At 43.5% G+C, this 25,477-nt stretch overlaps 1 protein-coding gene across 1 annotated transcript in view; it reads right to left on the reverse strand.

Annotated features, from left to right (window-relative positions):
- LOC141472384 (clathrin heavy chain 2) overlaps positions 1-21,361 on the reverse strand; it is a 39,522-nt gene extending 18,161 nt beyond the window's left edge. The window contains exons 1-12 of the mRNA XM_074159402.1: positions 21,320-21,361; positions 12,769-12,976; positions 8,386-8,654; positions 7,952-8,113; positions 7,047-7,160; positions 5,590-5,763; positions 5,116-5,313; positions 4,555-4,755; positions 4,279-4,431; positions 3,516-3,638; positions 2,639-2,776; positions 2,267-2,431 (exon numbers count right to left, since the gene is read on the reverse strand). Of these exons, the coding sequence (XP_074015503.1) occupies positions 2,267-2,431; positions 2,639-2,776; positions 3,516-3,638; positions 4,279-4,431; positions 4,555-4,755; positions 5,116-5,313; positions 5,590-5,763; positions 7,047-7,160; positions 7,952-8,113; positions 8,386-8,654; positions 12,769-12,976; positions 21,320-21,361 (1,947 nt within the window). The remainder of the gene's footprint in view (positions 1-2,266; positions 2,432-2,638; positions 2,777-3,515; positions 3,639-4,278; positions 4,432-4,554; positions 4,756-5,115; positions 5,314-5,589; positions 5,764-7,046; positions 7,161-7,951; positions 8,114-8,385; positions 8,655-12,768; positions 12,977-21,319) is intronic.
- Positions 21,362-25,477: the final 4,116 nt, after the last annotated feature.

A 25,477-nucleotide genomic window follows, 5' to 3' on the forward strand; every position in this document is an offset into this window, starting at 1 on the left:
TGCCCTACGTTGGACTCTCTCCAGTAGTTCCCTGTCTCTCTTGAACTGGGGAGCCCAGAACTGGATGCAGTATTCCAGTTGTGGCCTCACCAGTGCAGAGTAGAGGGGGAGAATGACCTCCCTCGACCTACTGGCCACACTCTTCCCTATGCAGCCCAGGATCCCACTGGCCCTCTTGGCAACAAGGGCACATTGCTGGCTTATGGAAAGTTTGCTGTCCACCAGGACTCCCAGGTCCTTCTCCTCAGTAGTGCTTTCCAGAAGATCCACCCCTAACCTATATTGGTGTCTGGCGTTCTTCCTCCCCAGGTGCAGGACCCTACATTTGCCCTTGTTGAACCTCATTAGGTTCTTCTCTGCCCAGCTCTCCAGCCTGTCCAGGTCATGCTGGATGGCGGCACAGCCCTCTGGAGTGTCGGCCAGCCCTCCCAGTTTGGTATCATCAGCGAACTTGCTGAGGATACACTCTGTCCCCTCATCCAGGTCATTGATGAATATGTTGAACAGGACCGGGCTGAGTATTGACCCCTGGGGGACACCATTGGTTACAGGCCTCCGACTTGACCCTACTCCATTAATTACAACCCTCCGAGTTCTGTCACGCAGCCAGCTCTCAATCCACCTCACTGCCCTCTCATCTAGCCCACACTTCCTTAATTTTCTAATGAGGATGTTATGGGAGACAGTGTCAAAAGCCTTGCTGAAGTCAAGGTAGATGACATCTGCTGCTCTCCCCTCATCCAGCCATCCAGTTATAACGTCATAGAAGGCTATCAGATTGGTCAAACATGATTTACCCTTGGAAAATCCATGTCGACCACTTCCAATAACTTCTTGATCTTCACTGTGTTTGGAGATGACATCTAGAACGAGTCGCTCCATTATTTTCCCAGGGACAGAGGTGAGACTAATTGGCCTGCAGTTCCCTGGGTCCTCCTTCTTGCCCTTTTTGTAGGCTGGTGTGATATTTGCCTTCCTCCAGTCCTCAGGCACTTCACCTGTTCTCCAAGACCTCTCAAAAATGATGGAGAGTGGCTCAGCAATAACATCTGCCAGTTCTCTCAGCACTCGTGGGTGCATCCCATCAGGGCCCATGGATTTGTGGATGTCTAGTTTGGCCAAGTGGTCTCTAACCCAGTCCTCCCCAAGAGAGGGAAAGTCTTCCTCTCTCCAGACCTTCCCCCTTGTCTCCAAGGGCTGGGATTCATGAGGGGCAGCTTTGGCAGTGAAGACTGAAGCAAAGAAGACATTCAGCAACTCCACCTTCTCTGTGTCTTCCACCACCAAGGCACCCACCTCATTCTTCAGTGGGCCTACATTTTCCCTAGCCTTCCTTTTTTTATTGATATACTGAAAAAAAACTCTTCTTGTTATCTTTAACTGTGGTAGCCAAGTTAAGTTCTGCTTGGGCTTTTGCCCTTCTAATTTTTCCCCTGCATATCTTCACTACACCTTGATACTGCTCATAAGTAACCAACCCCCTTTTCCAGAGATCGTAGACTTTCCTTTTCTCCCTGAGGTCCAGCCAAAGCCCTCTATTTAGCCAGGCCGGTCTTCTTCCCCGTCGGCTCGTTTTATGGGACCTGGGGATGGCCTTCTCCTGCGCTTTTGAGAGTTCATCCTTGAAGTATAACTAGCCTTCCTGGGCACCCGTGCCCTTCAGGACTGTCTCCCAAGGGACACAGTCAACCATGCTCCTAAACAGGTCAAAGTCTGCCTTACGGAAGTCCGAGGTGGCGGTTCTGCTGGCTGTCTTGCTTCTGCAATCTCTATGATTTCATGATCACTCTGCCCAAGATGACCTTCAACCTTTACATCCCCCACAAGACCTTCTCTTTTAACTAGCAGCAGGTCCAGTAGGGCACTTTCCCTGGTTGGCTCACTCACCAGCTGTGTTAGGGAGTTGTCTTCCACACACTCTAGGAACCTCCAGGACTGTTCCCTCTCTGCTGTGTTATATTTCCAGCAGATACCTGGGAAGTTGAAGTCCCCCACGAGAACAAGGGCGAGTGATTGCAAGAGCTCTGCCAGTTGCTGATAGAATATTTCATCAATTTCCACGACCTGGTTTGGGGGTCTGTAATAAAATCCCACCATGATGTCTGCCTTGAATCTGTTGTCTGTTCTTGAATCACAGCTACGTGTGCTACTTCGGTACCTACAAACCATCTTGCAGCAGCTGCAGGAATTTTAGCAGCTACAGAAGTGCTAAGGAGTACTTGCTTTACTTAAGCTTTCAGTTTCTTACTCTGTACAACAGACTTACCTCAGGATTCAAGAGGTGAGTATGAACGACAGCACGCTTAATATCATAGAGGTCCGTGTAGTGTTCCAAAGCTCGCTGGAGCAAGCCTGCCTTTTCACACAACTGGGCAATATGAGCACGATCATAGTGTGTAAACATTTGGTTTCCAAGAATGGCATCTGCAACCTAGGAGGTAACAATTCATATTCAGACTGTCAGAGAATCACAGCAGCTCAGCCTAAGAGTTGTTGAAAAGTCACACCAGTGACTCAACTAGCAGTCTTTGACATTGCTAAACTACTTCTAGATATCAGTATCGGACATCATATTCTTATGCAAGCCTACTACTGTCTCTCCTTCGCTTTTTGGAGGAACTAGGTTAAGAGGTCTTACCTGGGGGGCATGAATCAAATTCATTTCCAGGAGACGAGTCTGAAGGTGGCCTTCTGCAGGGCGGTTATTTTTCAGGGCATCCAACAGAAAGGACGTGCACTGCTGAATAAGACTGTTCTCCATGAACACATCCACAATCTGTTGAGATTGGTCAAGTTAGAGAACGGAGTCTATATGTACACATGCACATATATCTCTATATTCTAATGGCCTGGCTAGAAAGGCAACTCATCACAACACCTAGCGTGCTATATTCCCTTTGTTTTCACAGGATTACTACCATGGTAACAGACAAGCTTCACACTTTGTTTTCTTTTTTTCTAGCATGTAAGAAGCACATTACTTTGAGCTATTATGCCAGATTTCACCACCCACTCTATTTAGTTTTAACACACCATGCAAATCTTGTCCCTTCTCTCTTGTTGGAATAGTTGCTTAAACTTTTTCTAAGTAGCTTCAATTATTTAATAATGCAAATTGGTGCCTCATTTCTCTGTCCATTTAACCCGAAGCAGCCACTGGCAGCCAGCACTCGACTTAGGTTTATTTTTTCATCTTCCCGTGAATTCTCTGCATGCAAAGAGTTAACGTATGCTCCAATAAGGCCAACAGCAGGAGAGTAACAGTCTATTGTTTAGACTAAGACTCTGACAGATTCACTATCAATGTTACAGTACTAAACCAGAAAGCTTCCACAAGAACTTGAGAGCACATTTGCCTCCAAAGACATGACGGTAACCAAACTTGACTAGAATACTTTAGTCACTTTTCTAACCAAGCCAACTAGAGACACGAACTGGCCTTACCAGTCCCCAAAATGGTACTATGCTATTACCTCTGTCTAGACAGAGACCAGTACTCTTGTTGTAGGCATCACCTGGTTAATGTTAGCCAGCGGCTCCTCATCCTGTACCAGCATCTGAGAGAACTGCAGGCCTTGTTCTGGATTGACTCTCATCACACTTCTCAGTAAGAAGATCCAGTCTGGCGTATAGCCAACCTAGAGATTTCAGAAACAGTCATGCATGTCTGTGAAGCTTTACACATCTTTTAAGCCTTCAGATTCTTTAGCATAGGTACTGTGAACTGTTGTGAGGTTGCTATGCCCATCCCCCATCTTCCAGGAATTCTCAGACAAAAGCATCGCTTATCTGTTAACACACAAATTCAATATTCATTTAGTAACTGAACTTGCACCGGGGCACTTCTCTTGCTAGGTAAGAAAGCAAATCTTTCAACAGTCTTAAGGCATTATCTACAAAGGAAGGTCATAAACTTACAAGTGGCCATCAGGCAAATTGTTTTGCAATATGTCCCAAAAAAAAAAAAACCCTCCCCAAAAAAATGTATGAATTCAGGAAGAATCTTATCTTTATTCTCTAGAATAACCTTGAGCCAGTCCATTAATTTGATAGGTTCATAAAATTCTGGATATTCTGGATTCAATTTTTTGCAGACTGCTCAGACCTTAGTCGTACATTATGATTTGCACTATGACAATGAAGAAAATATTGTTTCTCAATCTTACCTAATTATCGGTTTTAAGTGACAGGAGTCAAACTTAGATCCTGGAAGATAGCTTGAGAATGTACACATTAAACATAAGATAGAGTCTAGCAGTTTGTGACGAACAACTTTACCTTTTTAGCATATAGCACTATTTTCTGGAATTGACCAGTTTCAGCAAAACACTGAATCACTTTGTTTGGCACGTTAGCACGAAGATAGACACTGAGTGCAAGGGTTGGGTCAGCTGTCTTCACCAAGTCTCCTAGCTCCTCTGAACACTCCAGCTGAAGGCAGAAGCGGTATTTTGTCAAGCAGAAGAATTCAAAGATGTAGAATCAGCAAAAGTATTGTTCACACTCAGTTGTTACAAGGCAAGAGAATTAAGCTAGTGTCATGATTGAGCCTACCTTGTCTTCCTTCAGCCACTTCTCCAGAAGCTGCTTGCGGCCCTGCTGTAGGACAGGGCGACAGAGCTCCAGAGACTCAAACTTGTTCAGCTGTCCCTGGTCAAGCAATATTCCAAAGTACTGCAGCAGTGGAGAGGCCTGCCCAGGCTGAGCTGGTACACTCTGGAACTTCCTGATTGTATCACTGGTACGTAGAATTCCCTGAAGAGACACAAGATAGAGAGAAGTAATGATTTATCAGTGAAGGCTGAACAGTATTAGTCAAAAAACAGGTGTTAAGCCATACACCGAAGCATCTACTCTTAAGCCTTCAAGGTGGAGATCTTCATTAAACCAATGACGTTCTATCAAGAAGTCACTGGCCACAGCAAGTCCAGTTGGAAAAGTATAGCAAATGCTCCTTTATGGATACAGGAGAATATATTAGTCAGAACAACCACCAAACTGCAGAGAACTAAGTCTGGTACTGCAGCACTTTAGTTTTTGAATGCCAAGTACTGAAATGCAAGTGAGCTAAGCAAGTCCCCATGACTTCTCAACTTTACCTTTGGAGTTATTTACCTTTGGTGCAGATGCGGCTACTTTAGCAGCATCTGTGTAGCTTCCTTGAGCGAACAGTGTGTTGAACTTCCTGGCAAATAATTCCTCTGCCCCAGCTAGATTACTACGTATAGCCATACGCAGTCCCAAGTCAGGATTCTGGAGCACATTCGTAGCATAGTTCACTATGTTGTCTTCCTCAACACATACAGAAAGCACCTGGAAAGGACAAAAGGCATATTGAGGAGTACTGTCCTTTGCTATACTACTGTGAAGTATAGCAACCAATGGCTGTGCAGCCCATCAGTGAAATAGTAGATTATTAAAAAAACAAGCTCCTCCCCAAGCAGTTCCGTACTAGGAGTGGTTAAAAACTGACTAATCAAATAGTTACTTGCTCCCTTCCATGACATTTGTTGCATCAAGTCACTCGTTAGGTGTGCTACATTCCATCTGAGCTTTAGAAGCTTTAGAATAGAATGCTGGATTTGTTACCTGTCCTTTTTTGTTCACACCAATAATGCCCGAGGTAGGTTCGTGAGGAGCTGTGACAAAGATAGTATCAGCACTAATACGGTTCATGTAGATGCACACTCCAGACTCCAAGTCATACATATGAATATATCCATACTTCGTGATCAGGTAGATAACACCATGCTTAATTCCAATCTGCCAAAAGATGGGGTTTTATTAGCTAAGACTAAAACTGTAACAGTTAAGACAGCTGCCTTTAGCCTAGTCACAAGACAGTGCTGCAGTGACATGCCCTAGCACTGACACTAAGAACAAATATAGCTTTAGACTTCTTCCTTACAGATTCAAAGCAATCAACAGCTTTGCTGGCCATTTGGAGCCATAGCTCCACTGAATAGAGAGGCTGAAGGGAAATGAAAATTCATCTGCAGCAAACGACATACTCCTCATCCTAATGAGCCAGGCTGAGGGAAAAAGTTTGGACATAATTAGCATGCTAGTCTAGATATGTCAGTACAAGTTTCTGTTCAGAAATATTAATGAGATAATGCCACTCTCCCAACAAGGCCTACACAAAGCACCAGCACAACCTAAACCAAGCGCAACAACCGAGTACTCCAGTTTACTGGAGTCAAGTCACTTAAACTGGGGAGGCTTTCAAGCCAAAACAGACAAAGAAGTGCTTCTCCTTTGGAACAAGCCTTCAGGTGTTTTTTTAATTAAGCCTCAAGCTGAAATACACAGCCACATGAATCCTGCTGGGTAGACAGCTTGCTTTGCATAAATTATTTTAACGCATTTGCTGGTTCATTTATGAAGCTGGTCTATTAGACTGGTCAGCAGTTGCATGCTCTGAGATAGTTTGCGTTTATTACACAATATCTAGCCCTGCAGACATGCTAAGTCTGTCAAGGCAACCAGATATATTCTTTCCTAAAGAACCTCCCATTAACATCCCAAATTTCCTTTTGTGTGCTACTGCAGGACTCTTCGTTCCATTTGTCTCTTATAGTGACAGTACTGTAGATGAAATGCCACTTTCATATGAAGCTACATCAAGCACCATAACATTCTTATCTAGAAATCTGACTATTAGTAGGAACTTCAATAGCCAAAGCAACATCAGAAACATTCTACCAGAAGACACTATTGAGGTTATTTTTGGGTCTGTCTTTTTTTCTGTTGTTATAGGGAGGGGTTTTTGGTAGGAGTTTTGTTGGGGCTTTTTTTTTATTATTATTTTTTTAAATACAACCTTAAGTTGACATATCTAGACAAATACTGGAACAGCCTATATATTTGTGTTTGAGTAACTGTTTTAATGTCCAGGTTAAATCCCTCCCACAAATCTATTAAAAACCCAAAACCTCTCCCAGAACTAGGAGGAATGAGAGCAACGCCTTAGTAGAAAGCATTCTTTTCAACAGAGATGGCAGCTACAAAGTTCACTTTTGTGGGGCCAAACATCAAACATTTACCTGCATTGCCACAGGAAAGTCTGTCTGTGCCTCAGGTGGGAAAAACACATCAACAGCTTTTTTAACAAATGGCTGATTTCCAGTGGCTGGCTGACCTACTTCAATTATGTGTAGCTAGGAAGAAAAGAGTACATGTCACAAGATTGTCTGCAACTACAGCCACCTGAAAAAAGTTCCTCTCTTGACATACGCTACTGAAGTCATCTACCACACTTGGCTGATGAATATCTGCCCAATTCTGAACCAACACATCTGGGGAGCTGTGCTCCAGGTATTTATTGGAGGGACAAGTTTCCCAGAACTTGATAAAGTGAAAACCAGAAAAAGCTTTTTAAAAAAATAATCATGCTTTCTATGAAAGCAGACTATACTTCTAATCAAGACACTTGTTCAGGATCTTTTGAGTGAAACTTCTGAATTCATCAACGATTCCTGCAGGACAAGACTAGAAAGCTCGCGACATTACCTCACCTCTTTGCAGATTGCTCAACATCTGTAGCACATTCAACTGCTACTGAATTCCACTATCAGATTGATGGAAACAACGTACCTACAGTGCTAAGCTTTATTTAGTATCTTCCTGCACTGAATTCAAATGCAAGAGGCTGCTTAATGACTTAACTGTCATGCACACAAAACACTGCCTGGGCGTAAATTTATGCTTTAACACCCTGAGCTCAGTTCTCACTGCATCCACATTTGTTCTTATGTCTAAATTTCACCCAAGCAACTTTCTGCAGTTTTTATCCTACTGAAAGCAAGCATTTTGATGCTGACCAAATAACACTGTGCACGTGGTTCCCAAGCCGTTCTTCAGAGAGCGTACTCTAAATTGTGTCATCACCGAAGTTCTATTAGTACCGAGTTCTGCTACAGCAGAACAGGAACACAGCTGCAGACTTTACCTTGCCCCCTGCAGGACTCCTCACAGCAAAACAGAACAGCGTAGAAGGTTTGGCATTCCCCTCTATTTTGAATTCTGCAAAAGCTGCTGCGTGGCCTTCTATAGGTTGGGAGACTTTTCTATCAACTGAGTACAGCTGCATTGCACCAACCACGCGATTTTGCTAGGAAAAAGAAGAAAGGTCAGCTTTTAGAGACACAATTTCAAATGTTTATTGCGAAATCTTTGGGGCAGTAAACTAAAAAGCAGCAATGCCTCTCATCCCCTCCTCCAGTGCTTTAATCACATCAGAAGTCAGGCTATTTCTAGACAAAAGATATTTTTGAATTTTTGATCTACAGAAACCAAAGTTAAGAAACTATAGCAGCTATTAAGTGAAGTGGGGCCATGGCTCTCTCGACTGTTTTTGTAGCATGCTGTTTCCAGGTCACTTACCTGTGCAGAAATTCCTATCAGCAGCAGCCATTTTTGGTGTTCATCTGTTCTGTAATTGATGATTTGGCAGCCCGCAAGGCTAGCATGCCTGTCAAACATCTTTTGGGGTTGGGATTCTCCCTCCATGCTCCAGTGGTAGACTGCTGTCTCTGTCACCAAGGCAACTGTATTCACAGATATCCATTTCCAGAAGATCACTTCCTCTGCCATTGTGTGGGCTTTCATTTTACTTTTCATCTCAATGTTAAAGATCTGAAGAGTTTTCCCAGCTAGTATGACAAAACCCAAGAAACATTACAGATAGATTACCACAATCAACATCCTGCAGTCTGCCCGTTTACAAGCACCCTGTTTAACCCACTATTCCAGCGACGTTACAGACAGGGTTAGTGTCCTGTCACATCTGAGCCTCCTCTTATACTTGACTCTTACCAAATTGAATCCCCTCCCCATGCCCAACACCTCTACCATCCCTGAAGCAAGAAAGGCTACTTCTTATCGACACTTACATGGACATTCCAACAACTGTCAAACAGAGACATTTTAATTAACTATAAACTGTAGTTAAAATACAGTCCAAGCTACACAGCTTGTGTAAACTCTGCTTTAGATAGCAGCACTGGTATACCAAGCTATAGGTGTTTAGTAGATGTCATTCAGGATAATTAATAGAAAGAATGGTTCCAGTTTGTGTCAATTTAGTAGCTGCTGTAGGTGACCCGGACTGAGTCCAACAGCACGAGACTTGCAACAGCTCTTGACAGCCAAAGACCATAGCTTCAATTCTATTTTTCTGTTGAACAAACTGTGCGCTGAACTGGGAGGTGGATGGGCTCTGTACAACACTAATACAAGAAGTCCCTATTGAAGAGCCCAGTCAAAAGTTCAAAGATTATTATAGAAAGGTTTGGAGTTTTAGTTCCAGTTAAGGTTACTGCTTCATGATTTAGGTAACTATATTGCAGGTTTAAGTTTGAATTTAGTACGCCTTTTAACTACCAGCAGCACCTAGTAAGGGTAGACTTAAAACTAATGTTAATGGAACAAACCTATAAAGAATAAGGAGCTTTATTCCTTTTGGGACATCAAAGTGCCATTTTACTTTACTAGAGATGAGACGACTCGGCTCCAGGAATCTTGTTTTCTGTTCACAAGACACGCACTCAGACTGCTAGAGTATTGGCTTGTAATGCCATTATTTCTATCCACGTTTCAGAAGTGTCTTCCCTGCTAGTAACGCTTCTGACTGTCAAACTGGTAGATGTTCCTTCTGCTGGGAAGTTTTGATAGATGAAAGCTGCTGGCCACTGAGGATTTGTTTTCAAGGGACAGCAACCTTAAGTTAATATGCATCTCGGACTGCTCTATGACATTGTAGCATAATTTACACAGTAATTTGATTGTATTAGTTTAATGCAGTGTCAAGAGACAATACAAGAGTTCAGAGCTACCAAATGCAGCATTTATGCTCCCTGGATTAACTGCATAAAGAACTGCTAACCTGATCAACTAGTTCCCAGGACAGCTTGCTAGCTTTCCTGGGACCAAAAGCAACCTGTTTCTGATAACCTTGCCCTGCATGTGCAGTTAGTGTATTGTACAAATACAGCAATGTGCCCAGGCCTAACAGCAGCTGTAAACTGATAGTTGGAAATAGCATATTTACTGTATTGGACAACAATTTGTCCAGCAATGGAGTGGTGCTATGGAGGGATTGATTTTTGGAACTTCCACAGTGTGCAGCCTCGCATGCAGAAGGGCTCTGATTCTGGAAGGGCTCTAGTCACCATCTAAAGAGAATTACCAGTATACATACAGAAACTGCTCTCAAAGTCAGTCTTCCTGAAACGGAAGCCAGATGTCCTTCTTAGGTTTAAGAACATAGAAGAAACCAACCGATAAGCTACTAAAATGAGTTAAAAGCTCACGCTTGTCTATTTTCTAGACTAAATTTGACTACCGTGTTACAGTTTGAAATGGTTTTAGAAGCTTCATCAAGCAGCTAGATGTGGCAACAAATGCAAACTTCAGAACTCTAAACTACAAAAAAATCGGTTATTTGGATTAAGAGAGCAGAACCTACTATAAAGTCACAGTGAGGGCAAGCATGTGTTTGAGTGTCATGTCTACTTGAATGCTTTCTTACGCCAAAATCTGAGGCAAAAAGCCAGACTCTTACCTCAGTTTTTCTGATCAAACTACCAGACTGACCAGTCTGCTTGGACTATTCTCTACCGGTGTAGTCAAGTAAGCAGACTCATCTTTTGAACACAGAATTTACATTTCAGTTCACCGCAGCATGAAGTTTCTCTATTCCACAAAGAATGGAAGCACCTCGAGTGCTACATTCTCCATTTACACCATCTGGGGAGTACTCTCAGTACAGAGCAAAGCAAGGGAATAATGAACACAAGGAGAAAGCATAAATCTCAGCACACCAGGAGAATGCCACATGCAATCCAGAAATGAAATTGTGCATATTGTGTTTCAGTTTAAATCAAGAACCATTTCATTTCTTTTTCTGCGGGTAGGTTTGTATGTTTATTGCCCAATAATCCTCAGATTATGAGCAACTGCCAATCATGGCACACTGAGTCACAACACAACGCTTGACAACTGCAGTCTCAATCAGCAGGGAAAGTCTGGAGTGACTTAAACAATGTCTTCAGTGCAGTTCACTGTAATGCTGTTGGTTATTGTGGGTAACAACATATCGGTTAGGTAGCTCTATTCATCCTCTTTTCTACCCAACCCTTTGGTCATTAGATTATTTATAGAAGAAGAGATCACTAAGTTTGCAATACCTGACAACACAACTTTGCATGTCAATGTGACATCATTCACCCAACCTTAGCTCTTCAGAGGACAAGCTCATTCACTCTGCGTGGACAGAATGATACTCCTTCTGAGCAAGTCTTAACACTGGCAAGAATAAAGCTATATTATTTTATTCTTTGAGGCTGATGATAATCCATTTAGTTAGTAGGTTAGTTTTAAAACCAGATTATATAGTTGCCTTTTAAAGACAGATAGATAGATGAAGCTCTGCTAGTGTAGAGAAGGCACTTTCCTTGCCAATAGGGTTTGTTTAAAGGGGTCCAAGATTAAGGACAGTGAACTCTTTAACAGATCTGAAATTATTTTTTCATTGTTGCCTTTACCCACACCCCAGCTAAGGCAGTCCTTTGCAAGATGTATAAGCATCTTAGCTGAATCACAGATTCAGCTGAAGTCAAACATTAACACATTAGTTTTCCCCTAATGCCAGTAAAAGCCTGAGATCAAAGACAAAAAGTTACAGTTTTTGTACCAGTTCTGAGGACAGTTATTTCTTGGACCCCTAAGTAATTTCACCACGATCTTTCACAATAAAAAACACACTTAGGCAGAAATGAATAGCACACAGGACATGCTAGTAGAGGTCTCTCATAAAAATATTGCAACTTGGTTTTGTCTATCAACTGTACTTCCATCACATATATACACACACACACACACAAAAACATTAAGAGCATACTCTTCTCCTTCACTTGGTACAGTCAATAGTCAAAGCAGCCAAATGGTTAGCAACAAGCCAATGGAGAATGTTTTCACTATACCAGTTGAGGATTAAGATCCCTCAACCTGGCTATGAAGTGAACTGTCGAATGGCTACCTTAAAGTTCAGTACTTTTTATGAGATTAGACCATTCTGTACTACCGAACATGAAATGTCATGACAAAGTTCACTCACCATCTGTTTAGATAAGATGCAGGAAGAAAAGTACACAGTAACAGTCATTGAGATTCCATACCAGAAGTCAGTCATTAAAGAAAAGAGCCAGAGATGTATTAAAAATAATTTCTTTGAGCTCAGAGTGCTACATAAAGACAGTATCAACACCATAGGTACTGGTAAGCAGAGGTCTTCTATGTGCAAGATCTCATGATGGCCAACTTAACATTCTTGTACAATCAGACTTTCACAGATACTGGCCATCCTTATGATGTTTTGTTGGTATCTAGTAAGCTCTTCAGAGCTACAAGAAAGGGCCAGGAAAGAGCAGAGAGTAAGAATGGCTTTACATTCCTATTCACCTTTACAAGTGTCCATTATGTTTACAATACCTACTTAAAAGGAAAGTATACCATATGTTGACCCAGTCCTCAGTGAGGATAGGTGGCTGCAGTGCCAAGCCCAAGCTTCTCATACCTACTTGGAGGCAAATCATCCAAAGATTACTGAAAAATCCACTGCCGAAAATACAGCATGCAAGTTCAGGCAAGAATTCTTATCCTCATATACATTCTTCTTAGATAGTTTACATAAATCTTAAGAGCATACGTAAGCAGTAATACAGCTAAACAGTAGGTTTCATACTTCAATAATAAAGGGTTACTCACCTTTTAGCGCAATTACTTTAGAAGCTGGATTCATGATGGCACTTTCAGCAGAAATTGGACGTCTGATGGGTGTTGTTGGATCGCTCATGTCAATTATCACTACTTGTGCTTGCTCTCCCACTTTCTCCCTGATGCAGATGAATTTGTCAGATTCCATTGTTAGGGTACTGAATCCAATGTTTGCTGGGTTAATCCCCAAATTTTGGAGCTAGAAAGACGGAAGAGAGTGCTTTATTACCTTTCCCGTGTTGAAGGGAACAAGGTTAACTCAAACCTCTATGTACAAAATCTCTTCCAGAAAGAAATGCAAGACTCGCATATTTCTCTGAGAAGAGTATATATTACGGAATTATGATCTATCTTCTGATTCTCTTTGTTCCATAAGTAAATAACTACACAATTCCTAGTATTCAAGTCATAAAGACATTCCTAAGTTGTGTTACTGCTGCAAATTAGAAGGAGTTTTAACTCAAGCGTTTATTGCTTAACCTGGTTCTCTTAACGGGATAGGCTGTATACTATCAGTAGCATCACTATTCCAGATTTAGCAAGGCTGGTAAATTGGATATTAAAAACTTAAGTAGCAGAATTACAAGGTACAACAGCAGCGGGTGTTACGGAAAGAACCAATTACCCTTATGCAACCCACTCTTAGCAACATTATGGAATGAAGTCTACATAGCAGGTTTCAAACAGCCTATTTTTTCAAGTGGACATGTTCATCTTGCTTCTCAGAATCTAATTCTTACCAGTGAAAACTATGGAAGATGTGTGAAAATATTATCAGTCATTCCATCTCTCCTTGCCCAAGATATCATGCCATTTGGCTCAACAACAAAGGCAGGGATTTCAATGCAGGCCCCCTCCAGCCTCATGTCCAGCTCTCAAAACATAACCTGTCCTCAATCGTATGACAGTGGGTACAAAGCAATTACTCAACGAAACTTAAAGTCATTTTGTGTCACTGAATAGACTGCTCTAGAAGATGGCTATTTCTCATTTTCATCACTTTGTGCTAACTTTGTTTCCATTCACTTCCAATTTCAGGTGGAGGAGGTGGCAGTGAATGAGTATCACTGTTTCAACTGGTTTGCAGTAAATCAGATTTACCTATGAGCACATCCCAGCTTGGTATGTATGCAAACTGCATTTTATATAACGGTTAACTGAGATAGGCCTGAGCACCTGCTTTATGCCCCAGAGCAATGCTGTTCAAGCAGAGGAACAGTATCAGCTTCACCTTCTTAAGGGATTAACCTATACTGCTTTTCAGTGCACTGCAAGTGAAAAAAAGAGTGCCCTCAAGGAGACAGGAGAGAAACTACCACCAGCGTCACCGAGTCATTAGACTCTGATACCAGGACCTTCATACAACAGGCTTAACCTCTTGGGCAACAAGTCCCATGATGGCGTCACAAACACTGTTTTAGTGTGTTTTGGTCTGGATAATCATGGCTCGTTACAGCTTCTGTAAAGCTACTCCCTAAATCGTAAATTGGGTATGTAATGAAGATACCTAGAAGCGTGGTGTGTCAGAACTGTGCCCAAGAATGCCTCAGGAATTGTTTGTTTTCCATTTAGCTTACTAATAAAGAGCTATTCAGCTCAGTAACTGTTAATCTTAAAGTACTCAAGTTTCAGTAATGCAACACAAGCCAAATGTACACACTTGTAAAAAGACGTTTACTCCCTCCCACAAGTGTGTCTCAGCAAAATTGGCACCATTCAGCTAACACCTCGCTTTATAGGTAAATACTTCAATACATGCTAGTAAACTTCAGTAGGTGCCATTCATTCCAAAAGGGAATCAAAGTTTAGGCTCAAGAAGATAAGAAGCTGATTGCAACTAGAGTTTCGGAAAAAAGCCCACTGGGTATGCAGCTATTACAGGCTTCTGTGTCAGTAAGGAAATGTTTCCATATCAAGACAACTCATGTACTTTTCATACGTATTGCAGAAAGTTTTAGTACCTAATAAACATGCAAGTTGTAGCTCCATCAACTTTTATGACCTTGAACAAGAGAGGAATGAACGATAGGCCCTTAATTCCACTGTTCTTGGTCACATGCTCCAGACCAGACAATGTCCATTTGTTGTGACAAATGACATGTTCACATAGTAGACACTTGAGCACTTGAGCACATGATCCGAGTCCATCTACCAAGAGACTAATTAAATTAAGCATCACAATACCGGTCAAGAGATTTAACTGCAGCATAGAAAAGTTCCTAACTTGATTTAATTAATCCAAACTCAGATGTATTTCCAGAATACTGAAGTAGAAACACAGGTTCTTCAAGATCTCTTCTATATTACTGTGCTTCACCTTGACCTACTCTTCAAGAGACAGCCCCTGGCCACTCATTCTGCACGGTAAGAATCTTGAGGCACTAGCCTACTTGAAGCTCACCTTTAAGCCCAAGGCTATTCTCTGCAAAATCAGATCCATGTTGAAGAATAACATTTTCGCTCTCTTCACTAAGGTAAGTAACATTTTGCATCAAGTTTTGGTATTAAGATTTCCCATTTTAACTGTTATAAAATCTAGCAAAGCTTTCAGAAAATGTAATGCTAAATTATGCAGGAGTATCACTGTCATCCTTATTATTAGGGAAGTCAGTCACATCTTTTAAAGGCAGAATGCCCTAAAGGATGGTCATGTGAATACTGCAAGCCTCAGTGAATGATGACAAAGCTTCACATTTTAGTAGTCTGAGAACACTGAAGGCTGTTCCTGCCATCGGGGGAGTGATTAAGTATCCTCATCAGATCATATGTACTCCTGTAACACAGAAGCGGTGTAAGAGGCATATTCCTTATGACTATACATAAGAACACGAGCAGAATCGCTTTACCACCAAACAAAGGGAAGGGACATTAGCCAGCATTACCTCTATCCTGGATGGGACAAACCTGCCAGGGCAATCTGGACTATATTGTTCTAAAGCACCTTCTCTTGTTCATCAAGCACAGAATTAAGAAAACTTTATTACAGGAGGTAGCAAGCATTTAGCTATATATCTTAAAAGGCCTCGGGTGAAGGTGCTACAGGTCATTATTGAAGTTTTTATGTATTAACTAGAAATTTATTTTCATGAAGGAGTGAACATCAGGCTTCTCAATTGATACTAAATTTTCCCTTTTTATTATATTTCTTATATACAAGCAAGCAGTACTCCCAAACTAAGGTTGCCTTCTTCTGAAAAGAAGGATTCAACATTACAAAGTAATTCCAGAGACATTTACTATGGGGATAGCCTCTTTCCATGATTTTACCGCACACTTTACTTCCGCATAATCCAGTTAAACCCTACCAAGCACCCCCACTTAGCTTACTGTAAGCCTTGCTGTAGAGGTTACTTATAAAACAGAATGTTATCTTTTCCACCTAATGCCTCCCCTACCCTTTCATGCCCTGATGCCCATTATCTACATGTATAGTGTAGAACTATCTTCACTATCAGGCTCAATGAACCAAAGATTTTTGCTTCATAGATACACAGTATTACTGCAGGCTGGATTAGATACCAAACTTACTTTTAAGCATCTTACAGATACTAAGAACTTACTGACATGGTAAAGATTAATCTGAGATATATTATCTGATTCTCAACCTGAATAAAGATACACAAGTCCTACACTTAGGAAGAAATACAACTATTAATCTGAGATTTAGTCTTTCCCCATTTTACTTTACCAACGTGGTACCATTTGCTAAGAAATGGAGTTGAGTTGTTTTTACACAAGAGTTGTACTAAATATTGTGCTTTCTAATGCCGATAGCAGGAGTCTTCAAACTAAGCCCATTTCTCTAACGGGAAATACATAAGCCTGTCTTGCTGCCTGTTCAATACTGACACTCCAATACTTGGGACATACCACCAATTAAATGCTGGAGTCAGAAGAACTCCGTGAATTTAAGATCCCTCTGGGGTTCAGTAAATACCCATTTCAGCTTTATATCACACAGCTCTAGTGGAAATGCTTTTTAGAGGTGATCAACTATCGCTTTTTAAGCCCACTAGAAAAGAGTAAGGTTTGGACAGAGGCTGTAGGTATCCAAATATGAAAAACAGCCTGCTAAAAGCTCTGTAAGCACATATCATTTCAAGCATAATACAAACCAAGAATGCAGTAATACAGTTTCTCAGAACTCTTCTACTCACGTGAATAAATGAAATTATAATCATACTCAATAAGGATCGTCATACAATTGTTGGACATCCCCTCTCAACTGCCCACCTGCACCTCATCTCCTGCTACAGCTCCCATCTTGACAGGTGAGGGACACCAAGAAAGTAGACAAGAGCTGAAACATGCAGGACCACCGACTCACAGGTTTTAGTTGCAGTTGCAATTAGGATTTCATCTTAAATAACAGTTACTACACAAAAATTTGTTCTTGTATGTCAGTGATGAGCATTAGATCATCTACTGAATGAGTCTCCCTACCACGTGTAGGGCGCTTTTCAATTCAGTGAGTAAATATGGTCTCTTCAACACTAAATAGGTGAATCAACTCGTGATATGTAGCCTTACCTTTTGGATACAAGTCCAAAAAGTAATTTAAAGGTTGGAAATATCCTAAGTGCTTTTAAGTCTACATGTTTAGCCAAAACAAACTTGTGAAAGGCATTACACTTCAGCTCAGTCATTCCTATTACACAACAGATAGTAATTCTTAACAAGACACCCTGGACTATCCAAATAGGAAGTGGTTTTGTCCAGAAAATGACAGAAGTAAATCTGCATTCTTTTTGTTTAAAACCAGGATACCCTAGCTTCTCAGTACTGCACCAAGATGCACAAAACTTACATGTCAAGAGCATGTCATGCACACAAGTTTTGTCACATTAGTTGGTTGTGCTCAAGAACCTGTGTTTGTTATTCAATAGAAAGCAGAATCCTGCCTACAGATCGATGCCTATCCATCTAAGGGATGAAGCCCCCAACCTAGGAACCTGAGACTTTGTATAAGTACCAGCCTTCTCTGCAGGCAAGCAGAGATTTTTTGCTAGTGAAAACTGGGGGGGGGGCGGGGAGAGGAGGGGAGGAGAAAAAAAAACTCAAAAGAGAAGCTTTTCAGAACAAACCAACGACTAAGTAAAGGAAAAGAAGTTTAATTTTAGATCAAGAACACTTTGTACACTGAATTCCAGTAGCGTTGCTTCCAGTCCATGTACCAGTATATTTAGTCTTACAGCACTTCCATTGTAAACTACAATCCCCTTGGAAGAGTTCAATCTGGGAAATAATTTATAATTCACAGCTCTAACAGAAGCACTAGAGTTAAGAACCTGATTAAATCACAGTAGCTTAAGTAGTGTGTATCAGTACTTCACTATAGCAGGGCTGGCATAGTTTGTACTGCTGCAGCTGGTCAGCCATCAGGCAGATAAGAAATGAGTCCTTATCCCCCTCCTTTGCTATGGGACTTAAACTATGATATCCTCTGTAATAAGAATGAGCAAGATGCAAGTTTCTTTATGAATTTGTGAAAACTCATAGCTACAAAGTCCACATCTAAAAGAAACTGTTTAACTGAATTAAATGAAACTAAACAATAGGAAGACTTGTGTTCATTCTCAGCTTAACTACTACCACATCAAGACCTGGATACCTTTCTTTTACTGCAGCTATTCTCCATCTTTCAGCTCATGTGCTCTTACAGCACTTGTATGTGCAAGCTATAACAACTTCAAATTTAGCATGCACTGTGACTGGCAGTCACTCCTCCTGCACAGGCTTGGAGCTACAGTTCAGTCAGAAGGATAAGCAACATAAAGCTAAATGAGCTTCACACAGAATGTAAACAGTCTGCTGATCTCTAGCACTCCTCCAATTTTATGTGGACCAAGATCGCTGTTTCACTTCACACTATCATTTATCCACTTCCAGCTAGAGAGAGTGGGAGAGAAGAGTTCAGTATTTAGCACATCAACTTATGTTTAGTTTCTCTGGAATGCACTTTCCGCAGGCTTCAGCTCTTTTAGTAAAGTACAGACAACTACCTCGGGAAGACGCTGAACTTAAGTGAAACAATGTTTCATCGGCAACAGTCTGAATTGGAAATTGAGTAATTATAGCACTAACAGCTATTCTAACCACTTAAAACCACATTAATTTAAATGGCTACAGGTATAAATAGTACACGTTGACTTAAGGTACAGATTTAATGCAGGATCACTGAAACACAGCAGTTATAAGGAATTATAACTTTTTTGGATTTAACATCATAAAGCAGAGCAGTAGATCTGTTACACTAATTTTAAATATAAAATTTTAACTGTAGCCAGGCCAATTTCTAAAAGTGAGGGGGGGGGGGAGGGAGGCAGAACAAAAGAGATTAAGCTGATAAAGCTAAATACGGGTGATAGCAAAGCATTATGAAGAAGAATAAATGCCTAACCTTTTAATGAATTCTCTATCAGCCAAGCATCATGGATCGTTTACACATGACTCTAGATGTTTACAACACATAATATTAAGTTAGAGCTGATAAGACTGCACTGCAGATACCCAGCCAGAGCAAACTCTACCAGTTCCCACATTCCTTCTGATTTCCCTCCACGTTTATCCCACCATGTAGAAACAACTGCAGAAGCAGCACTGAGGAGGCGGACTGCATTCCTATCCCCAGCTACTACTAATCTCAATTTCTCTGTAGCAGAGTACTGCTTTGCAGCTACTGCACTCAAACTGGGGGGGGGGGGGGGGGGGGGGGAAGAGGGGGAAGGGGAGAGAAGCAGGAAAGAGTGAATCCTGAAGAAGACTTCGGTCCTACATGTTAGCAGCATGGGTCCCAAGCTTCCCCTGCTCCTCTGCAGCCTCCATGCTGGGAAAAAGTCCCTCAAGCCCAGTTTCGGTCCTTTCAATGAGATCAAATTCTTTAAGAGCAAGAGCAGGTGTTAGCAAAAAAGAGAATATGATTGCAGTACAAATCCCTTGAGAAGTTGCTAGCCCCCCACCCAAACCAGAAGTACCACAATGCTAATATTGGCAGTGTTACAAGACACAACACTAGCCATCACAGAAACAGTCATTTAATATGCAAAGCAGCACAATACACCTATGACATACTAAGTGTGATATTCTCTCATCATTATTGTATAGTCCAAACACAATCAGCTGGACTAGTTATGTTTGCTAGTTTTAAATTGTAACCATATGCTTCTAAGGAGAATCTGACATCAAAACCACTTTGATCCCAAGTTTCATACTCAGACAGCTGTACTGTAGCTCTTCGGAATTCAGTGGAGGTTGCTACAATCACTGCTACACTGGACGTTGGTAGGGAGAGGGTGGGGGGAGTGACAGTCTAATTCTTCTTTACTACATTAAACTCTCTTAATCCATGTCAACTCGGAGGAGACAGATGTGTTTGCTCCCTTAGACATAGATTAGATATTTCTGGAGTTCCCTAGCCCTATTACTGTTTTTCAGGCTAAAGCTCCTTCTGGAGTGACCAAAACAGTTCTTCCAGTCAAGCAGAGAAACCACTTCCCAAAGGGAGCTGGAAGCGGCAATAACCATTTCCCAAGATGAAATGCATGAAGTGGCACAAAGTCCACACTGATGGATGATACCCAGTTCATACTTTGAAATGGATGTCTCATTTGACAGAAAGGGGCAGTACAGAGACAGAAGGATGACTTGCCAAGTCCACTTCCTGTTCTCTCATTCATTTAGCAAATTCCTTTAATTCCTGCCTCAAACTGGACATTCAGAGACCGCTGTTCTCACTCCATTTACAACCTTGCCTCATCACCACTTCACAAGGAAACAGATAAACCGGTTTGTCTGTGCTGCATCCATTAGTCATGGATCTTTTCCAATGCTGGCATTATGGTTTTCACAGGCTATGAAGAACAGAACTATGACGTTTTTAGGGACGGGGTTTTTTAATATTGTTATGTTTGGAAGGAGGGACAGAGGCTGTGCTGCTTCCAAGTCCAAATGCTTTCTTGCACCTCATCTCACCAATTTCCTCCCAGTTCGCAGCTGCACAGAAAGACGTCCCCATGAACCTCCGCGATTCGGATGCTGATGGTCGTTTAGGCAAAAGAGAGAAGCCTCGATCCCTCTCCAAGATGAAGACACCCACCTAAACCGAGGCGGGGGAGCCTTCGCTGTCCCCGGGGCGAGGAGCCTGGCCCCGGCCCGGCGCCTCCCCCTCCCCGGAGCGGGAGGTCCCTCAGGCAGCGAGTGACTCTGCACAAATCGCGGGCGCTCCGCGGCGAGGCAGCCCGGGGAATGGATGGACGGCCAGAGGGAGGCGGCAGCCCGGGAGTCCGCACCGGGGGCGGGCCCGGCCCCGCGCGCCTTCCCGCGGCGCCCAGCGGGACGGCGGCTCCGCACCGGAGGGAGGGGGGACCCCTGCCACAGCGGCCGCGGGAGGTGTCCCCGCGGCCCGGCCCGGCCTTCCCTCTCCTCCCCTCCCCTCAGCGCGCCCCCAGCCCCGGCTAGGCCGCGGCTCCCCTCTCTGAGGGACCGGGTGAGGCAGAGGAGAGGGAGCCCCGTCCCTGCGCCTCCACCGTCCCCCGCCGCTCACCTGGAAATGCTCCTGGAAGCGAATAGGCAGTATCTGGGCCATGGCTGGGGCGAGCTCCCCGGGGCAGGGGCGCGGGGCAGGCGCCGCTGCACCCCACACGGCGGCGGGGAGGAGGGGAGGGGAGGGGAGAGGAGAAGAGAGGAGGGGAGGGGAGGGGACGGGAGGAGGGGAGGGGAGGGAAGGGGAGAGGAGGGGAGGGGAGGCGGCGCAGGCGCAGAGCCCTGGCTGGGATGGCGCCCCGGCGGGCTTGCCTCCCTCCTCTGCCTCAGCTCGGGGCCGCTCACTCCGGTGCCGGGATCACTCCGCACCTCGTCAGCCTGACAGGGTCTCCTCAAATAGTCCCTTTCTTGCGGCGCTTCTTCTCCCGCCTCTCGCCCGCTCTCGCCCCCTGCCGCCCGCCTCTCCCCGCCGCCCTGCGCTCCCGCTGAGTGGCAGGGCTGGGCAGGGGGGTCCGAGGAGCGGAGGGTTCCCACCGCTCCATCTGCGGGCAGCGGAGAGGGGCGGTCGGTCGGTCGGTCGGTCGGTCTGTCGGTCTTGTCAGAGCCCAGGTATCCTTCCGCCGCTTCCACACGCACTCGCGTGACTCGACCCCGTTCCCGGCTCCCCGCGGCGGCGGGTGGGCGCCGCGGTCCTCCACCGTCTCGTCGCGCCTTTCCTCACGGCAGGGGCGGCGGTGCCGCGGTGGTGCTCCCCTCAGGGCTGCGAGGCTCCCGCCGTGGGTGAGCAGAAGGGCAAGGGGCTCCCCGGTGCCACCGCGCCGCCGGGCTGTGGCCCTTGGCGGGCACTGAAGGCCGGGAGCGGGCCCGCGATGTGACCCTGCCCCTGCCGTGGTGGCTGGCTGCGGCAAAGGGCGTCTCGCCGCCTCGGGGGGACACTGGCGCATCCTGACCGTAGGGGAGCAGAGGCACTCGTGGCCTTTGACAGTCATGGTCACCAGCTCGGTGCACAAGGGCCAGGGCAGCCGCCATGTCTCAGCAGCTCCTGGGAGCCCCAAGGGGCTCAGCCAGTGCTTGGGCCTGGCGTGGCTGCCCACTGCCCTTGGCCCACCAAGAGATGGGAGCACCAAATATATTACAATTTAAAACCTCGTTATTTTTACTTAACCTCATTCATTTTTAATACATGGAGCTGGGAATTACCAAAACTGGGTTAAGTTTTCAAAGGAATTGTAGGCATGGCTCTGCTGGGACACCTTGGTCCCAACTGGCGCACGCAGTCGCAGGTTGTGGCTGTGGGGACCCTTTTGCCCTGCGTGGGAGACCTGAAGGTCTGTAGCTGGACCGAGGAAACACAGTCCCTGGACAGCCTGAATGGGTGGCAGAAGGTGCTGGGACTGGGTGCTGCCAAAGCCCTGTCCCTCAGGAAACGTGGGGTCTGTAGCTCTCCCAAGGGGACTCGCGATTGGGGTTAGGCACCAAGGTCTGTTCTCTCAAAAGCAAGCAAAAGGAGGAGGTGGAGACAACTTTTCTTCACGTGGTCTCAAAAGGGGTTTGAGTAGCATCTACTCCATAGGTCTGTTAGTAGCAGTTTATTTACAGTCGGTTAGCTATATAAATTTTTTAATCAGGGCAAGTCAACAGCGCTGCAGGGACAGGACCATCAGTGGGATGTCAGGACATGATCTGTAACCAGCCCATTTTGATCTAACAAACTTGTTCTGTGTTTTCCTCTGTCAACTTCCCTCCTTCACAGTCACTTTATGGATGCTAATTATTTCTATGCAGAGCTCCAATTGCTGGCTTTGGCTTTCTAATGAATAGCTAACTAGCTTTGTTTTAAAAAAATGAGCCATAGATTTTCATCACTTATTTCACAAATGAAGTAGGACCTCTTAAGTAACGTGCATCATTACAGGATATATATTTTTATATCATTTATATTTTAAAGAAAATTGTGACAAAGGAAAGGAACAACAGGTTTGTCTTTGAGATATTTTTATTAGCAAGAATTACAAATGCGCAAAAATCAGTGTGTACTGTGTGCAATCACTCTTTGTAGTCTGACACTAAACTGCTGACACAAAGTAGAGATCACTGGCAAGGAAATCAAGGCTCCTTTAAAATATAATTAAAATTAAAGGTCTGTCACGTTTCTTCAATCCAGTTTTAATAACATAATGCTTCATGCCCACTCCCAGCTGGCCAAATCCTAATTACAATATCCCATAACTTCTATAGTAAAAAAAGCATCTCACTTTATGTTCAAGTGCTTTGCCACACTTTTGTCTGCTGGTGTCTTTCCCATGTGCACCTTCTTTACAGTGTTCTGTGTTTGAATATCTGTTCTGTTTAACACCTGGCTTTTCTGCTGACAAGAGTTAGTTTTGTTGCAAGCATGATCAGTTTGAAGAGGTGGCTGATAGTATTTAAAATTTTGACACAAATCAAAAAAGTGGGAAAAGCATTTTGCCATCTTTTCTCCACTTTGCACCTAGCTGAGCTTCCGTAGCTAAAGAAACTGGCCTCTGTACAGTCAGCTGTGTGTATGGATGTTTTAACTCAGTCTTTTAACCCTGTTTTCTGTATTTAGTTTGGGATCTTTCAATGGAAAGGTAATACTGGCCTTATTTAAGGTATTTCTCCTATAGTCTATAGTCTATTAAAAGGAAATGTAAAGGGTCTCAACCCTCTGGTCGATGTGGTGGTACCCCTCTGCTTAGCTAACTGCTACTCTCTTGCTCCTTTAAAAAAAAGCAGAGCCACAGCACTTAACAGTTGAGAAGGGTGTAATCCCTGGCAATCCTTTAACAATGCAAATGAAAAAGCTCCCGGTAAATGTTTCTCTATTTTTTCAGAGGTTGCTCTCCTCCAGATGTTTGGGTTTCTGGCTCCTATAGATGGCAGCCTGATGCTCTTCAGTATTTGAGAACAGCCCTAAGAAGAGCTGCATTTTTGCCTTGGAGGGGCTATTATCTACAGGGAAAAAATGTTATATGTATTGTGCATGTTCCTACTCTTCTTCCCACAGAATCAGCCAAGGAAGTCTCAGTGGAAAACCAATGCACATTTCTCTTCAGTTTTCCTCTTAGAGTCTTGTTCTAGAACATCAGTTCAAATCATTGTTTAACTACAAAAGTGTTCAATTTGCACGTTTGGTCACTTTACTAATTTTATAAGAAAACAAAAAGGCACTAGCACATATTCAGGCCTATATGAGAGAGCATCCACTTACTGACAGCGGGAGACCTGCATGAGTGTGAACAAGTAAAGCTCCGAGCGACAGGGAGTCTGCAGGCTGGACTTGCAGGTCCTTGGGGCTGACCAGTACAAGACTGCTGGCGATGTGATGCGTGTGGCATAGCACTGAGCCCAGAATGTGTGATCTGTGTCTGCTCCCAGCTGTGTGCTGACGGGCACCGCCTGAGTGTCAGTGTTTTGCCTAACAGGTAAATGCAAACCTTACAAATGCTGTATCAGTGGTCAGACACCACTGAAGATGTGGTGCAGCAGAGACAAAGCATCATGACAGCTCCAGAAGTTCTGATTTCGTCTCTCATGGAGAAAATTGACATCTCATGCATCTCAAGGCCCTCACTGACTGCCCTGTTTCTTCAGGACCCAGTTTGAAATTGTACTCCCTGTTTTTCAAACCACACCCTCGCTCCTTGGACTGTTTTCCAGCTTGTCTCCTGGAAACGGTGGAGCCCTCCCCTTTCCTCCCATGTCCTTGGTGCTGAGTCAAGAATGGTCTCCTCTCATCACCTCCCATCCAGAACTGACTCCCTGTACATGTCCTGTAATCATTCTCCATTTTAGTGCAAACTTCTGTTCAAATAATGTTCTTTCCCCCTGGAATTCAATTCTCTTCCCATCTGTTCTTACTGAACACATAACTCTTGGTCATACGAAGCACTCTGAGGATCTGGATAAGTTTCTTCTGTGGTTTTTGTAAATCATTGCACAAGCTCCTGACAGCGGACTGGTAAAATTTGTAAGTGTAATGTTTTTGAAGAAATAATTTGAAATATAAAGAATCTGTTGCAGAGTTGTTTCATATGTAACTGTTTAATGTTTAAATTCCCTCTAGTTCATTCTCTGGCAAGAGGATGTCATTATACACATGTAGCATTTAAAGAAAATCCCCTGTTATGGTGGATTTAACTCCTGACATGTTCTTGATAAACATTACTTTATTAATTTAGTTTGGTCGGTGAAACCC

The sequence above is a fragment of the Numenius arquata genome, chromosome 16, assembly GCF_964106895.1.
Source record: "Numenius arquata chromosome 16, bNumArq3.hap1.1, whole genome shotgun sequence".
NCBI lineage: Eukaryota > Metazoa > Chordata > Aves > Charadriiformes > Scolopacidae > Numenius > Numenius arquata.